Source organism: Anabrus simplex, chromosome 2 (genome assembly GCF_040414725.1).
Source record: "Anabrus simplex isolate iqAnaSimp1 chromosome 2, ASM4041472v1, whole genome shotgun sequence".
Taxonomy (NCBI): domain Eukaryota; kingdom Metazoa; phylum Arthropoda; class Insecta; order Orthoptera; family Tettigoniidae; genus Anabrus; species Anabrus simplex.
Window position 1 is genome coordinate 201,398,635 of NC_090266.1, and position 19,195 is coordinate 201,417,829.

The 19,195-nt window shown below is 39.6% G+C and overlaps 1 protein-coding gene across 2 annotated transcripts in view; it reads left to right on the forward strand.

The window, feature by feature from the left end:
- Positions 1–19,195, forward strand: part of LOC136864008 (regulator of nonsense transcripts 2) — a 514,509-nt gene that overhangs the window by 119,388 nt on the left and 375,926 nt on the right. For both annotated transcript variants that reach the window (XM_067140503.2, XM_067140504.2), the window contains exon 5: positions 4,188–4,383. In XM_067140503.2, coding sequence (XP_066996604.2) covers positions 4,188–4,383 — 196 coding nt within the window. The remainder of the gene's footprint in view (positions 1–4,187; positions 4,384–19,195) is intronic.

Consider the following 19,195-nt stretch of genomic DNA (forward strand, 5'->3'; position numbering starts at 1 on the left):
AGTGTCCAAAAGCTAAGCATAAGTTACGAGGATGCAGGGCAACAGGAAATAGACCACAAGTCGCACGACATATGCACCTACCAACCTTACGTGTTCGCTTTGTATAGGAAAGTAGTGTTCCCTGGTTTGACTAGCGGCGTAACCGCAATGTAAACACAGTCAGTGCCTGCGACCCATATTCCCTCAGTCGTGTTTGCCTCGTTATAGTGTGCAGAGTGTAACCTCATGGTGAACGTGACAACATAATGCCACAAAGACACCATTTGGACCCCGTTTTGCAGGGTAGAATACTCGGCCGCCTGGAAGCAGGCCAGTCACAGACCGAAGTCGCCGTATCCTTGAATGTGCCACAAAGTGTCATTTCCAGGCTTTGGAGACGATTTCGAGACACAGGAGATGTTAGTTATAAGCCAGTATCAGGTCAACCAAGGGTAACCACCCCACAGCAGGACCGATATCTGGCCTTAACCACCTGACAAATTCGGAGTGCATTTGCAAGACAGTTGTTGGCAGAGCTTGCAGTCGCCTCAGGGGTTGCCGTTTCCCGATAAACTATGTACCGGAGGCTCAAAACAGCAGGGCTTTTTGCCCGTCGTCCGGCAGTGTGTGTTCCGCTCACTCCAGCACAGGGACGGGCCCGTTTACTGTGGAGCCATCAACATCGAAACTGGACGATGAATGAATAGAGGCATGTGCGCTTCACAGATGAATCTCACTTCAGTTTACAGAACGATTCCCATCGCACATTAATCTGGAGAGAACTGGGTAGCCGATACAACCACAAGGAACATCGTGGAATGGGACCAGTATGGTGGTGGTGGTGGTGGTGGTGGTGGTGGTGGTGGTGGTGGTGGTGGTGGTGGTGGTGGTAGTGGCATCATGGTGTGGTGTGGCATCGTGTTGAATGGCCGTACAGACCTGCACATCTTCATGGGTGGTCTGAGGAATACTGTTAACCTTCAGAGATGCAGGGATGAGGTACTGAGACCACATGTTCGACACTTCAGAGGTGCGGTTGGTCCAGACTTCCTCTTTAATGGATGATAATGCCCGACTGCACTGCGCTGCTCTGGTGGATGAATTTCTGGCCGGGGAAGATATTCATGGCATGGACTGGCCAGCGAGGTCTGCGGATCTTAATCCTATAGAAAATGCCGGGAATGCATTGGGGAGGCGAATTGCATCCCGTCAGCCTCCACTAAGGACCCTCCAAGACCTTCGCATTGCCCATTTAGAGGAATGGGATCGACTGCCACAAGAGCTCTTGGACCAACTGATAGAGAGCATGCCACGTCGCTGCGAAGCATGTGTAGCTATTAGGGGTAACCATACACCCTATTAACAGCATATTTTGTCGTGGAAGACATTGTCAAGTTTTGTTAGTTGTTGTCAAAGGTGTACCTTAGCTATCAGAACCTTTCTGACACTATTTTTGGATCAGTTTTTTGACATGGTGTGTGATTCAGCTTCCGTTCGTTCAGCAATCCGTCTGACATTCCTATCAGGTGGTATGGCCTCGTTTAGTGATTATGCTTAACCTTTGAACACTAGTGTATGTTATAATTAGTTTTCTCGACAGGCAGAAAATCCTTACAGTTATATTAATACACCTATATCATCTTGTCAGGAATAGGGGAGCCTCTCCCAGTACTGGCCACCTAATAATTTTCCTTCATTGTTTAAAAATAGAATGGTCAGCAATAAATCTGATCAAGTTAAAAGAGGCCTGATACAGTATTGTTACTACTGCTTTGAGTAGACATGAAGAAAATGAGTGTGCATGTCCATTACAACAATAGATAGAATTCTTACAAAACCTCACATTACAAAAAATGTTTCCCAGTACCGGCCAGCCAGACACTTTCTCTTATTATTTAAAAATGAGGAAGTGATACTTTACAAATACACATTTAAACTTCAGTGAGACATTACAAAACTTTAATTAACAATACAAATACATAAAGCAAATTTTACACGATAAACAATCCTACATATCAAAGATAGAAAAGTCAATCAAAATATTAAAAAACTTCAGTGGAACACACAAACAAATTTTCTAAATGCAGTGGTCACATTTGTAAAAGTCAAATTTTTACACGATAAATAAATAATCCTGCATATCAAAGTATGAAAAGTTCAAACATAATATTTAAAAATTTCAGTGGAATACACATAAAAATGTTCTAAATGCAATGATCACATTTGTAAAAGTCAATGTTCTCTTGATCTGCACATTGAAGATGTGCCCAACCCTGACAAGAAACACACTGAACCCAAGCTTCGTCCATTGTTTCCAGGCAAATGATGCGTTCTGTTTCTCGATCGCCTGATTGCCCTGTGCCATTCTGCTTTCTCTTGGACTCGAAGTTAAGTCTCTTCGCAGCTCTACTGTTTTTTGTTTGTTTTGTTTTTACTCTTGAAAACACTTTTGTATCTCTGATTTTCTTTCTTTCATCAGCTTTCTCCCGTTTTTCTTTCAATCTCTGGTCTTTTCCTTCCAACATTTTCTTATATGGAGTGGATGTTAGAATTTCACTTTTTCACTTCTCCTCTTTCTTATAGTAATTTTCCTTTCTGTCAAATCTGATTGTGGGGATATTTCTTCTACAATCTTCAGAAATTCTTGTGATGTAGACGGCATTTCAACTCTGGAAGAAGAAGTTGCTTCTGCAGGAAGATCTTCTTTTTGAGCATCAATTCTTCTTCCCATCTGTGGAGTCACTTTGCCACCAGTTCTTATTACTCTTACTCTACCTCCCAATGTGTTTCTTGGAACAGAATACTGCATTGAAGCTTCCCTGATGCTTAATTTTCCGTCCATAACCATCTGAATTGCCTCTTTCATGTTTTCCTTTAGATTTGCCTTCCATTATCAATAAAATAGTTGTGGAAAGCAAGAAAATCCTATATTGTAATCATATGATAAATTAATTTTATGGCCAGTATTGGGGAAATGACACGTGGCCGGTAATGGGCAATATACACGGCAACATATATCTATTTTTAATTTAATCACAAGTCTACCAATAATGCTGTTACGATTACTATCTATACCTTATCTAACTGCAAATAAAATAAATATGAATAAATAAAGATCAACTCACCAGGGATTGGTACACAAAGACTGAAAGTTTAGCAAGTACAGACTGAAAACACAATGACAACTTCTCATCACAACAGCTCTCAAGCAAATGAACACAGGCGCGAGGGATTCTGAAGGGCATCCCTTTGCCATTGTATCTAAGTAGTGGACACTGAAGAATTTGAAGAACAGCGTATGTACTGAATGATTAGTAGCAGACTGTCATGCCATGTTCGGGTTGAAGAGTTGAAACAGAATGGCATACAGAGTGTTAAATCATACACAATTACTGTAACACTCAGACTTGAATATTTAAACAAGATGAACTCTGATGAGTCTCACTGCTGATAATGTGTGCCACTCTCTTGTCACCTGAACCCTGAACCCTCTCGGTGGGATCTGGAGCATGGATCCAGAGTATATGAGGCTGAACATTTGGGGAGCAGATCAAGATGGGCATGCCCTCCTTCCTGGACATTTTGAAGTTTATGTATAGTATGTATACCTTCAACCCATCAATAACAAAGGTGTACAGTCAGTTAATGAAGATTTAATGGTGGTTTAAAGTGTATCTCATTTCAAAAGTGGATTATTTAATGGGCAGGTTAGAATAAATTCTGAATTCTTTTATTTTCATTGTTACAATCCAGAATTACTGGGCGAGTTGGCCATGCGGTCAGGGGCGCGCAGCTGTGAGCTTGCATCCGGGAGATAGTGGGCTCGAATCCCACTGTTGGCAGCCCTGAAGATGGTTTTCCATGGTTTCCCATTTTTACAGCAGGCAAATGCTGGGGCTATACCTTAACTAAGGCCACGGCTGATTCCTTCCAACCCATAGGCCTTTCCTATCCCATCGTTGCCGTAAGACCTATCTGTGTTGGTGCGCCGTAAAGCCACTAGCAAAAAAAAAAAAATCAGGATTCCCAATCCAGAATTCCTAATATCTTTAACTTTATCTTCAGACCTGTACTTTCTTTATATTTTTTAGCATGTATGCAGGACAAAAGCAGAAAATATTCAGGGTCATGTCGAAAAACATGTAAGTATTGAATTGTGTGTTGAATTTCTTCAATGTAATTGTGAATTTTTAATTTTTCATTTTCAGATTTCTAATCCAGCCAAGTTACGTGTAGACTTGAGGTTCTATGCTGAATTGATAAGTGTGGGTATATTTACACCTAAAGAAGGCTTGCCATTGTTGGGCAATGTGCTCACAATGTTAACACATACTGACCGAGAGGACCATCATAACATCAATATTATCCTAAGCTTTTGTCGTCATTGTGGAGATGATTATGCTGGTATGTGACAGACCTCTTATATCAGAAAACAAAGCATGCTGTATAATATTATTTGCTTATGTTAATTAACTCATAAATTTAAAACTGCAGGTATTGAAAGGAAATAAGAAAAATGTAACATATCGGTCTACTACAACTAAGTAATAGAAGTTGCTGACATTCATATCAATGCCTGACACATTAAAAACTGTTACAGTTCAGGTCATGTAATTGTGAGCTTGTACTTGGGAGATGGTGGGTTCAAACACCACTGTCAGTAGCCCTGAAGATGATGGTTTTCCATGGTTTCCCATTTTTACACTCAACTAATACCAGGGCTATACCTTAATTAAGGCCACAGTTGCTACCTTCCCAATCCTAGCCCTTTCCCAGCCTTGCATCACTGGAAACTTCCTGTTAGCATGACATTGAATCACCAGCCAAAAAGTAAGAGGGATATATTTATTTTTATGTATATGAACAAGTGTAAAAAAGTTTGTGCATACAATATTTTTTTTACTTATAGATTGGTCCTCGATATTTTCAATACCTCAGCAACCTCAGTACTTGAGAGGTATTGATATCGAACAATACTGCTACAGATGAGCTTGATATTTTTTCTATACTATGGTATTACAGTACTAAAATTTTAAATTAATATTGCCAACTTGCCTTAAGTAGCAGGTTTTAAAGTGGTTGCAAGGAGATCATGTCTCAACTCATAATTTTTTAAATAGCTGGTAGCAGGTAAGCAAGGAATTGGGCTCGTTTATACCTCTACTGATCCCTGAACATGACCATCCCAGCAAAAAAATTGAAACACTGAAGGGGTAACAAAAGAAAAAATGGTAATGGAAGAGGCTGTGCCTGTTCATTCTATTTTGAAGTAATTGTCCTCGTTATCATGGTCTGCAACATCATCTGACTGGGAGAACTGGCCATGCGGTTAGGGTCACCCAGCTGTGAGCTTACATCCAGGAGATAGTGATTCAAGCCCCACTTCAGCGACTTCAGCTATCGAGCTCGTTCAGCTAGATTCAGTAGGTCTTCCATACCCTGAAAAACTTTGGGTACCCCTCAAATAAATATTGCAAGATTTGCTGTGTCAACAGTGTCAGTACCTTTGTCAAGACATATCGAATAAGCAACAAATTCCTTAGCTCGTAATGCCAGTTGTTTGATATCTTCTCCGAGTTCTTCCATGCATCGAGCAGTAGTTGCTCGAGGCAGATTAATTTGACCAAATTTGCTTCTTTCAGTTGGGCATACTTGCCTTGACGAAGGCAAAATACATTTTGCCAGGTGTTTGGAGGCTTGCGTGTTCCAATGATCCTTAGGGCTATGCCGGCTGGAGCACGTGCTCCTGGTAGGGCCACCCAAGCTGGACAGGTCTAAGGTGATGATCCAGACTAAGAGTGATAACCCTGGTCCTCCAGGTTGGGGGTTGGGCGTAGGGTTAACTTCCCTACCTTGTAAAAAGACAAATGTTACGGATACCTTGAGACATACTGCAGGAAAAGCGGATAACTTGGTGATGACCCGGCGAGATAAACGGTTTAAGAGAAGGAAAAATGATAACATAGTAGCAACGTGGAATATAAGGACATTAATTTTGAGGATGGGCTTAGAAAGATGGGAGTTAAATGCTGGAGAAGGAAAGCCGAGGACCGAGACGAATGGAGGCAGGTGATTAAGGAGGCCAAGGACCTACATGGACTGTAGCGCCGACCAGTAAGTAAGTAAGTAAGTTGGGCATACACATTCTATGGCTATGTGAATGCATTCTTTCACAAATTTGGTATCGATCTAGTTACAATATTGGATGATACAAAAAAGTGTCGGATTTTAGTTTAAGTTCTCTGAAGATTAAAATTCTTTCTCCAGCTCATCTAAGAGCAACAATCGCCTAAGTGACATTGACAGCAACAGAGGTATGGGACGTAAGTAATAACAGTCCCGGAACTATGAATGTTATTCCTGTTAATCAAGTGTCAGTGTTACCATCAAACTTTGATAAACACACCCTGTAGAATGTTGATTATTTATTTATATTATTTATGGGGAGCATGGGTACAACATGTGTGACTATTCTTTGACTAATTTTTCCACCTTTTGATGAATAAAGACATAAAATGAAACCATAACATCATTCAAAGTAGCTTTTTTTTTTTTTTTTTTTTTTTTTACATATATTTCATAATAGTGGACTAAAGTGTACCGAGCAAAGTAGCCGTGCTATGGCTATTGGAGCCAAGCTCTCCATTTGGGAGACACATGAGTTTCAATGCCTGCCATCAGCTGACCTGAGAATGGTGTGCTGTGATTTGCATTTTCACCTACAAGCAAATGCTGGGACTGTTCCTATTTCCAGCCCACATACTTACCCATTTTCACTCACCATCATTCATTTCATCTTCATTAGTTCCTGTACTGAGGTTGACATCAGGAAGGGCAGTGGGCTGTACAAACGTGCCATATAAATTCACCTCACGTCACCTCACCTCATCCCCGACCCCATATCAGGAAATGAGACTGACGGGTAGACATACAGAGGACTAATGTGTACTTAATATGAACCATTGTCAGATCATATCATGGAGTGTCTCTTGCGCTATTCTTCCAGTGAAAAAATTTTGAGACTATATTAATTTTGACTTTCGACCACTTAAAAATTGGGTTTCTATTCTTAGACAAGGTATGTGGTTAATTTGGGTATGCTCATAGTTTTAGTAAATTTTCCGAAATTTTGAATGCTTTTTTAAAAAATTTTCCATTTTTTTCGCCTCCTACAGCCATGAAATACCACCGCCCACGAAGGGTTAATGTCGCACTAACACATCAAAGGTTTTCGGTGATGCAGGGAAGGGAAAGGTCTAGGATTGGGAAGGAGTGGGCGTGGCTTTAATTAAGCTACATCCCCATCATTTGCCTTGTGTGAAAATGGGAAACGGTGGAAAACCATCTCTAGGGCTGCCGGCGATGGTTCGAACCCATCATCTCCTTAATGCAGGTATGTGACCCTAACCGCATGCTCAACTCACTCTGTGCCAAGTGGAAGTATTTTATACTGATAACTCAGAATCGGGCTGTGAGTATAGCAGATATTCCAACGATTAAATGACTAATCTGAAACATAGGATGTATAAATGTAGAGGGCATTTTAAGTAAGCTGGGAAATTGAGGTAAGGAAATTAATGGATAAAAATGAAATGATGGGGATTGTTGAAACATGGTTACCAGTAAGATGTCAAAGTCATATAACAAACTATAAACACATTAAAAATAAAATAAACTCTTTCTATAATTAATTTATCTTCTAATAAAAGTAATCTCATTCCCATTAGTGGGATTAAAATGAAAAAAACTTCAGCTGTTATATGTAACTAACATTCATTGTCTAATTTTACTTTTAAATTATTTAAAATATCTTCCTTATTAGTAAAGAGTCTTGTATAGTCTGTATAATCTCCTTAACAATAAAAACTTATGTGTGTAAACTCTTGTTAAATATCAGTTTCACATTGCAGCTCCATTTGTACTCCTTGTGTAGGATGGAAGAACTTTTTAATCATTAAAAACTTGAGAGTCAGATTGCAATTAACTTGTCCAGTATTTGTAAGCCAGGTTGCAGTTAACTTATCCTGTATACTATAAAACAGGAAAATTCTGATCAATTCTGTAAGATTAAAATGAAAAGAAGACTTGAAAATTAAAATTAAAATCTCATTAACAGTAGACTTAGAATGTGGCTGCTTGTTTACAATCCAAGAACTCGATACACACAGCTGACCGCGAGTCATAAATATATGTGGTCTTGCCTTAAAAACATGTGAGCCAGGTTGAAATCAACTTATCCAGTACTGTAAACCAGAAATATCCAAATCAGTTCCAACAAGATTGAAATGAAAAGAAGACTTTAAAATAAAATTGCAATATAAATTTATGGTGTGGCCGTTTGTTTAAAAACCCAGAACTACGATACACTCAGCTGACCGCGATTCAAAACAGATGTGACCTTGCCTGCTTGTATTAGTGGGGAGGGGGAAGAAGAGAGGGAAAGGCACGTGGCATAAACGGTTGCTTGGATGGCAAGGACATGAAAACGGGAGGAGACTAAAATGCTTCCAATGGGTGTGAAAATGAATAGTTGTTCATCTTTATTATTTAATTATCATTCTTCTTTTCTTTCCAATGTCTGAACTCGCCATTTACCGAGCTCGATAGCTGTAGTCGCTTAAGTGTGGCCGGTATCAAGTATTTGGAAGATAGTGAGTTCGAACCCCACTGTCGGCAGCCTTGAAAATGTTTTTCCGTGGTTTCCCATTTTCATGCCAGGCAAATGCTAGGACTGTACCTTAATTAAGGCCACGGCTGCTTCCTTCCTACTCCTAGCCATTTCCTGTCCCATCGTCGCCATAAGACCTATCTGTGTTGGTGCAATGTAAAGCAACTTGTAAAAAAAAAAATTAAAAAAACTCGCCATATTGACACATTGACTCCCGTATCCACCTTAGGGTGGATAAGAACTTGCGTGAAAATTCCAGGTTAAAAACCGCGCTACAGATCGTAGTTCCTTCATTCTTTTATAGATGGTAGTTAGTTGAACGTTCTGACCTTTGTTAACATACTGTATATTCAAAACAGTAATTCCTGCCTAGAATCACCCAGCAAAAAAATTTTCTTTCCCGGCACATTCCAAGGCCGCGCTCTCGCCTCCAGTTTTGTTGTGTTAGTGCTACTAGCAAGACACAATATGGCGAGCAGTAAGTTTTTATCTGTTGAAGAGGCTGTTGAAATGATTTATAATGATGAGTCTGGTGATGATTTAGATAGTGAAAGTGATGATGACGAAACAACAGTGCGCGATAATGTTGAAATACCAAACAGTGTTCCTTTATCTGACACCTCTCCGAGCTGTTTTTCCCCGTTACCCGAGTTTTTAGGAAATGTAGGCCTTAATGTAGAGGTACCAAACAGTGAAGATGTAACGTCTTTTGTAAATATATTTATCAGTGACAGTTTTTTTTGCATATGTTTGTGAGCAGACAAATTTATATGCACAGCAGGTTATCAGTAGTGCACCATGTCCATTTACTAAATATTAAATCTGTCAAACTTGGAAACCTGTGTCAATAGTCGATATGAAACAGTTTATTGGTTTGATGTTAGTTACCGGAATTATACAGAAGCCAGATTTAAAAATGTACTGCCGGGCTGAGTGGCTCAGACGGTTAAGGCGCTGGCCTTCTAACCCCAACTTGGCAGGTTCAATCCTGGCTCAGTCCGGTGGTATTTGAAGGTGCTCAAATACGACAGCCTCGTGTCGGTAGATTCACTGGCACGTAAAAGAACTCCTGTGGGACTAAATTCCGGTACCTCAGCGTCTTCGAAAACCGTAAAAGTAGTTAGTGGGACGTAAAGCAAATAACATTATTATTATTAAAAATGTACTGGACCGAAGATTCTGTATTTTCAATGCCTGTATTTTCCGAGACAATGTCCAGGAACAGATTCGAAAGTATTATGATGTTTTAACATTTTAGCGACAGTAGTAACTATGTAAACAGTGCAGGTAGGCTCTATAAAATCAGGCCAATATTGGAAAAACTTTCGGGTCAGTTTTCAATGGTTTACAGTCCCGACCGAAAGATAGCTTTAGATGAGGGCATGCTTGCTTGGAGAGGCCGGTTACGTTTTCCAGTTTACAATCCATCTAAAATAACTAAGTATGGCATTATGGTTAGGATGGTGTGTGAATAAAAAATGGGGTATATCTGCAAATTGCTTATTTATGACGCAAGTGGAATGGCCTTAAATAGTACTGTCGAACTTCTCATTCCATATTTAGGCTTAGGGTATTCTGTTTACATGGATACTTACTGCAACAGTGTTGCTGTTGCAAAAACCCTATGAGAACAGAATACTACCGTTTGTGGGACAATCAGGCAAAACAGGGGAGTATCAAAGGACCTTAAGGACCAACAAAAATCTTCAAAATAGGGGAAATGACATTCAGACGTGATGGGGAAATTCTTGTCTCTTGGATGGACAAGAAAATAATCACGATGATTTCATCCATGCATTCTGCTGAAATCAATCAATCAATCAATCAATACTGATCTGCATTTAGGTCAGTCGCCCAGCTGGCAGATTCCCTGTCTGTTGTTTTCATAGCTTTATCTTAAATGATTTCAAAGAAATTGGAAATTTATTGAACATCTCCCATGGTAAGTTATTCCAATCACTAACTCCCCTTCCTATAAATGAATATTTGCCCCAATTTGTCCTCTTGAATTCCAACTTTATCTTCATATTGCATACCTGCCAACTTTTACGGTTTATCTGTAAAATTTTCGGAAATTGCACCATTTTTACGGTTTTACGGATAGACGGTGTCATTTTACGACTTTGCAGACAAAAATTTGAAATGTTAACATTCGATAATCACTCTACTTCCGTACAATCTATTGTTTGCCTGGGTCAAAGGCAAGTCCACCATAGTTGATAACTCATTCTTTGATATGATTGGTATTTTTAACCGTGTGATGTTTGTTCTAATTTCAAAAGGTTCAGAGATTTCACCCATGAATTTCACTTTAGAGGTTTTGTCTGTCAATGTTTGTTGAATTAACGTGTTTGTTTTGTTGTCGACGCCATATTCGCGGAGTACATTAAACAGGGTGTCACGATCAACAGAGTAGTATGCTTTTTTAAAACCTACGAAAATGATAACTGTACGATTTGACTGACGATGTTGGAGAATCATCTTTATTATTATTATTATTATTATTATTATTATTATTATTATTATTATTATTATTATTATTATTATTATTATTGTTATGGAGATATCCGTGGAGCAGAAAGAGGTAAAAGAAGGTGCAGGTGTTGATTGGGTCTAAAAACGATATCAGAAATTGAGTCAACACATTAAATAAAGGTTATATTTCTTTCAGAATTTCAAACTTAACACATTTTTCACTCAGTGAAATAATGAGGTTACAGGTACAATGACAATTTCAAAAATTGGAAAATTCAAGATTCAGAACTTTAACAATTCTGGGCTTCAAGCCCCTAGGTTACAAATTTACAATTTCAAAGTGGTATTATTTAGGCAAGGGCAGAAAGCCCCCAATTCAAGAGCACTTTGCTCCAACAAATTTACAACCTTCCAGAGGCACTCCTCAATATTACAGTAAACTAGAAAAGAGCTTACATGCTCTCCAACACTCATCCAATTTTAACCGCCCACTTACGGTAACATTACAGAAAACTTTATAATTTCTGGCCTCACAAGGCACAATTTACACTTAACAAAGGGGTATCTAGTATCTAACCTACTGGGCCTTAGTAGAAAAAGAACAGATTAAATTAATGGCCCAAAACACAAACTGAATGGAGGCGTACACTTGCACTCCTCGGCCCGATGATACAGGGGCTAATCCCAAGCTACTGAGGTGACTCGAATGAAAGTTACTTTAATACATTTCAGGAAAGAAAACTAGTACCAAATCGTAGTCACCTCAAACCGAGTTGAAGGGCAGCTCAAGAGGGTAACGCACTCTCTATCCCTGATTTACAGTTTTAAGAATTTATGAAATTTTACAAGAAAAGGAAGAAGTTTATATCAAACTGTTTACATAGTCAGAAATTTGGACCTTCCCCTCGGATACGTTTGCGGAGACAGCTAGAAAGATAGAATTTGTGGCCATTACCTGGCTGATGTTCTGTCTGCCTTAACACACACACTCAGAAAGACAATGATCAATGAGACAAGATAGCCAGAAAAGCCTCAGCTTATATACCCGAAGGGGAGGTTCGAGAGGATTCTGGACTAGTCCGGACACACCCTCTCAATTTTATTGGTAAAATACAAAAGTTACACCAAAAAAACCAAAGAGAAGCCTTTGATAGCCTGAAAAATAGTTACAGAAATTTTTAATTGGCCAGATTCAGAACTGGCGGAAAGAAAAAAAAGTTTTTCCAACCCAAAAATAAATTAACCTAGATTCAGTTATGAAAACCTAGAAACACAAAACTTCTTTAAATTATAAATTCTTCCCCCTTACACCAGAATGCATGACCAGAGTTTTTGAAATGACATCTGTGGAGGAAAGTTTAAGCTTGTTGAAGTCAACAAACACAAAGCAAATAAATCCAGTCAGTTTAGGCAACTTCACAATAACACAATTACTTAATACTTCAGTAGTGACATCTTCTGATTAAAGTTCCAACTTCATGTAGTAGCAGTTTCACGTTTGGTTAGATAAATAGAGTTCTTTAAGGCGCATCTTTTGAATGCGCGGAGTTGAGATGTAGCTCCCGGTACAGACCTCCCCCGCCCCCAAAGGGGAAGCAATTTGAGAGAGAAAAAATGTCCATTGAAAATTCTTTTTAATAAGTCTTTTCCGAAAGTTGATTTGTAGAAAATTTGGAAATCCAGATTTAAAGTCTCCTTGTGATCATAGAAGTTAATTACATGCTGATTAAGTTTAACGGCAAGGCCTGCTGTCTCTCCCAGGTGAGGTTTCCCGGACCCCCCAAGTACCCTCAGATACACCTCTCCTGCTACTACGAGAGGGGTAGTCGTGGAGAAGGTCGCTGCCGATTAGATGTATATGTGCAGTCCCCAGATGGGTTGGCGGTATAGATACCGCATTTCAGCCCTTGCCGGGAAAATGGACTCCGGCGCGCCGTTGAGAAGTAGACATCACTAGAGGGAAGTGAGCCCATTCTCCACTCTGGTATCTCTCACCCGATGTTGGAGCACAGCGGCTGACGGCTAAGGGGGTACTGAAACAGTAAGATCTAGGTGACAGAGAAGTGTTGTTTTAGCCTTGAGTGTACGATCTTTATTTGTGAGGCATAGGGGCGGGCGGCGTAGAAGGTGAGTGTGTGTCAAAAGTGCGGAGATACAGGAGACCGGGGCTTGGTAATGGCCACCAGGGAATTGACCACAGGAATAATCAGAGTGGAAGATCGTACATATCCGGTAATATACAAAATTCCATCAAAGCAGGGCAGAAGGCCTCTAATCAATTATTAACAACATTCAAAGAAACATAACCTTCGACTCCTGCCAATTTTTCATGGCTAAAGTAAACAGCAATAAAATTACGCATGGCCCATGGAATCTGGGGGCAAGCTTGCCCACAGGAACAAAATTGTTTACGATGACCTGATTTCCAACTTTTAAATTGGTGGGCCTCCGTCCACGATCATATGTTTCCCTAACCTTTTCATGGGAACCTTACGATCATGTTTAGCCTTCTTCCATAGATCTTTAAGATTATCGGGAATGTATTGTCTGGTAATATGTCGTTAAGTGACCAAAGATTAGAGAGGGGCGTGTTAGGAACAAATTTAAACATGAGAGATGCTGGTGTGAACTTGTGTGACATCATGAACCGCCGAATTTAGAACGAAAGCCAACCAGTGCAGGGAAGTATCCCACTTGGAATGATCTTCATGATGAAACACAATTAGAGCAGATCTAAGATTAAGATTGACCCGCTCAGCCAGAGATGGTTGAGGGTAATAAGCTGAAGTAGTTACATGTGATATAGACAGGTCAAAACAGAATTTACAGAATAAGTTGGACGTAAATGCCTTGGCATTATCAGAAACTATATATTGACAAGGACCAAAAGAAGCAAAAATAGTATTCAAAGAAGAAATAGTAGAGCGAGCGGTAGCCAGCTTAGTCGGGAATAACCAAGAAAATCTAGTGAAAGCATCTACACACACCAGAATAAATTTATTTGCGTTCCCCTTTGATTGTGGGAAGGGTCCGACGTAGTCTATATATAGACGTTCCACGGGGCACGACGCTTGACGAGATGACAATAAACCTAGCTTAGTGGACAAGGTGGGCTTGCTAAGCAAGCAAGATTTACAAGCCTTTACCAATTCTCGAATTTCGCCGTCCATACCTTTCCAAATGAACATCTCTTGGATCTTTTCCTGAGTTTTGAAGATGCTTAAATGCCCTCCTAATGGGGTCTTATGATAGTATTTGAAGATCATAGGCACAAGCACAGCTGGAACCACTACTTTCATTTTTTGATCATGCCTCGACGGGCAACACAAAACCCCATTTCTCAATAAATAAGGAACGACATGTTCCCCAAAAGCAAGGGTTTCCATAATAGGAGCCAGCACTGGATCTTCACGTTGGTATTTTTCAATATCCCGAAACAACATAGGGGCATCAGTTAGAATGGCATTAATGCCCGAAGGAATGGGCGTGGGAAGAGAAGGACTATCTTCCTGTTCGGTGGTCTCCACGTCATGAAAAACATGCGGCTTAGTCCATCCGCAACAACATTTTCAGATCCTCGTATATGCCTCACATCAAATTGGAAGGCAGAAATCCTGATGGCCCAGCGGGCTATACGACCAGTACGACGCGGCCTAGCTAATACCCAACTTAAAGCTTGGTTTTCTGTTTCCAATTCAAATTTGACACGTTCCAGATAGAGGCAGAACTTCTCTAGAGCAAACAAAACTGCCAAACCCTCGAGGCCTCTTGAGCCGTTGAGGTCCGAGAAGCATAGGCGAGGGGTCACCTTCTGAGTTCCGTTTCGTGAAGGAGGACGGCAGCAACCGCCGATGACGAGGCGTCTGTTTGGACAATGAATTTCTTCGAAAAATCTGGCATAGCTAATACAGGGGCGTTACAAAGAGCTAATTTCAGATCTTCAAAAGTGGCTTGTTGAGACCGCCCCCAGTCAAATTTGACGCCTTTCCTATGGAGTAAGTTCAAGGGCGCCGCTCTGTTAGCGAAGTTAGGAATACATTTCCGGAAGAAATTCACCATGCCTATGAACCTGGCAGTACCTTTGATGTCCTTAGGAGGTTTGAAATCACAGATGACCTGTGTTCTAGAATGATCAATGGAAACACCATCGGGCGACACAATATGCCCTAAGAACGACATGGAAGGCTTAGCAAACGCTACCTTGGATAACTTGACCGTCAACCCAGCCTTACGAAGGCGATTGAGTACTTCCTTTAGATCAGGGCTGTCCAACGTTCGTTTCTACGCGAGCACATTCACATGATAACTAAGGGTATGCGGGAGCCAGGTACGATTCCACTAATTCGACTACTGTTATCGGTACTACAACAACTATATAATAATAACAATAATAATAATAACAATAATAATAATAATAAAAATCTAGAATTAAAAATTATACGAAAATATATTTACTTACATAATTAATGTGAAATCTGGCACTGCATGCTTGCTGCAAGTTGAGGAAAGTCTGGTGTGTAACTGGAACAGGCTGCTCTTAATGCGTCATCCAGGTGTGAGTCTGTCAGGCGAGATCGGTATTTGTTTTTTATTATCTTCATAGTCGAAAATGCAACTTCACAAAGATAGGTTGAACCAAAACAAGATTGCGTCTTCAGAGCAACACTGCGGGTAATGGAATATTTTTTACCGTCCACCAGAGTCCAGAAATTGCCACATGTTGCGTAGGAGGATTTCAAAGAAAGGTCTGACTGAAGGTTTAAAATTTCCATTTCTAATTCTTCAGGATTATAATTTTCGAATATTTCACACACCCTCCCTCCAAGCTCACAAACGTAACAGAAGCGAAGGGATTATTGACAAACATGATCACTGGTTCAAGCATTGAAAACTGGCTAAATCTGCTACCAAATTTGGACCCAAGAGCTTCAAGAGGTGAAAAATCACGCTTGCCTCCATTTACTGTATCTGCCATAGATTTCAAATTTGGAAAATGTGAAAGGGAATTTCTATTTAAATGGACAATCCATACCTTAAGTTTCTTTTCAAATGCAATGACAATACTTATCATACCTGAAATATCATAATCTTTCCCTTGCAATTCGAGATTTAACTCATTTAATTTTGAGGTGTTGTCTGTCAAGAATGCTAATTCAATTAGCCAAGATATATCATAAAGTTTGTGATAATATTTCCCAGGAGATGATTTCATAAAGTCTCGTATCTTATCCAACAGGCAGCAAAACCGTTAGTGTTTTCCCCTACTAAGCCACCTTACGTCTGCATGAAGGATGACGTCACCATACTCCGAATCTGACATACTTAAAATATTTCTGAACAATCGATGACGAGTAGATGACGATCTTATATAATTCAAGACATGAGTTACAATTTTCATGACATGATCGAACTTTAAAACCTTTGCGCATAAAGCTTCTTGGTGAATAATACAATGATAAGAAAGAAATTTTGGAAATGATTCATCCTTAGTGCAAAAAGAAAGAAATCCATTATTTCTACCAGTCGTAGACGGTGCCCCATCTGTTGTTATAGCGACAAGCTTCGACAGTGGTAAGTTAATCTCTTTGGTGAATTTAACGAAAGCATTAAATATGTCTTCTCCCCTAGTACATCCATGAAGTGGTAATAGCCTAACAAATTATTCCTTTACTGTAAAATCATTAAAAACCATTCTAGCAAATACACACAACTCAGCAGTGTCAGACATATAAGCACTTTCATAAAACTGGAGTGAAAAATGTTCACACGATTTCAAATCCTGATGTAATTGAGATTCCATATTATTAGAAATCTGTTCAACCCGCCTAGCAACAGTTTGGTGAGACAACTGAAGTCTTTTGATTGAAGATATCAATCCATATTCATCTTTGTGAGATTTGAAAAGAGATTCAGCAGCATTTAGCATAGCTTCTTTCACTACTTCCCCATCACTGAAAGCTTTTTTTCCTTTTAGCTAGGACGTAGCAAACTTTGTAAGAAGCTATTGTCACGTTACGCGTTTGCTGAACTGGCTTCTTAAACACACATTGTTGCAATGCTAATTTAGATTTTAGGTCTTTCACTTTGTGTTTTCTTAGTTCAGAATTTACAGGAAATTCACGGTCAAATTTTTTGTGATTGGTCAAAAATGTCGCTGTACATTACTTCTTTTAGGAACAGACACGCTAGCATTACACAATAAACACACAGACTTTCCTTTGTTTTCAATAAAGCAATACTGGTCCTCCCATTCACTGTTAAAGTTATAATTTCTTTGCCTTTTAGCCATGTTAAGAAGAGTTATGTTTAATGAAATATAACTGATTATAAACTGAATAATTTAAAATTTAAATAGTAATGAAAATAGCACACGAAACATGTTGAATGTGCAACTTATCAAAACACAAGGCACTCAAAACGTATTTCATAAGCCCTGCATAAGCTCACAAGTAATACTGAATGTTCGCCTGAAAGCTAGGAACTGGGAACATTCCAATTGCAAGACTTTCATAAATCGTTTGTTCATTGTTTATGGCACAGCTTTGTTGGGATTAAAGTTACTTTGTGGGCAAATTGGGTGTCCCATTGTCGTCCTGGTGAAACTGTCAAGGTATGTAGTTTATCACATTGCAGTCAAGTGAATCATAAGGAAGCGGTTCTGTTTGGCAGAATAAATATGCGGCTATATTTGGCTCCGTGAGTAGAGAGGACCTTATACCTGGCACTAGCGCCCCCCCCCCTCCTCACAGTGAGAGGTTTGTGGAGGATTTCTCTTTGTCGCAACTACTTACATGTCGAATAGCTCTCTTTCTGAACCTTTCTTCTATCTCTTCACTAATTGCGGACACGAGTCAGTCAGGCCTAGATCACATTTATGGCTTACTCAAAGCTCTTTGTGTATTTGGAGGCATGGATATAACAAATTTCCTGACTTTGAGGACGGTATTTTTAAGAGAAATGTAAGAATATTTATTGAAATGAAAAAGTATTGTTTTCAAATATTAAGTAAAGTTTAATTTGGAAATTAATTGCAAAGGGCGCCATAAAAGGGCACCTCGGGTGCCACATTGGACAGGGCTGCTTTAGATGATCTAGGTGTTCTTCAAAGGTCTCAGAAAATACGACGACATCATCAAGATAGTGAGTGATACAGGTATTCAAATTTGATGTCCCAGAAGACCCTATCTAGCAGTCTAGTGAGAACAACTGCTCCCGTGGGGAGCACGAAAAGCACGCGGTTGTACTCATACAAGTTCTAATCTGTGGCAAAAGCTGTTAGATGTTTCAATTCTTCTGCTTGACGGATCTGGTTATACACCTAATTAAGGTCTAAGATGGTAAAGAACTTTTCATTCCAAAACCATGAAAAACAAGAGTGAAGATCAGGAAAGGGCACAGATTGTAACACCACCTTACGATTTAGAGATATATAATGAATCACAGGCCTGAAGCCACCTTGGGGTATTGGCACCAGAAAAATAGGCGATGAATACGCCGACTTTGAAGGTCGAATTATACCATCCTTTAGCGTTTGATCGATGATCTCCGTAAGAGCCTTCATTTTGGGTGGAGATAGCCTATAAGGTGGAAACCTAACTGGAATCGAATCTGTAACCTTGATCTTGTATTCGATCAGGTCAGTAACACCAAGAGTATCAGAAAATACATCCAGAAAAGACTGACACAATTTACGAATACTTTGAGCCTGCTTCTCAGGTAGATGTCTAAGGTCTAACAACATCTCATTCTGGTTAGGCAAAGCAGATGAACATGATACAGAATTACACTTTAACAAAGGAATCTTACAATTATTTGCAAATTTGAAGGTGCACAACTTACTCTGAATGTCGAGCACGAGACCAGTAGAAGACATGAAATCCGCCCCCAAAATTACAGGGCAAGGCGTGTTTAGCCACAAACAATTTTATTTTCCAGGTGAATTTAGAAATATGGATTTTAGCAAATATGAAACCCAAAATTTCTAATGGAGACGAGTTAGCCGAAACGCATTTGACAGAAGACGAACAAAGGTCAGTAAACTTACAGTTTTTAATGTAGAATACCATTCAGCCG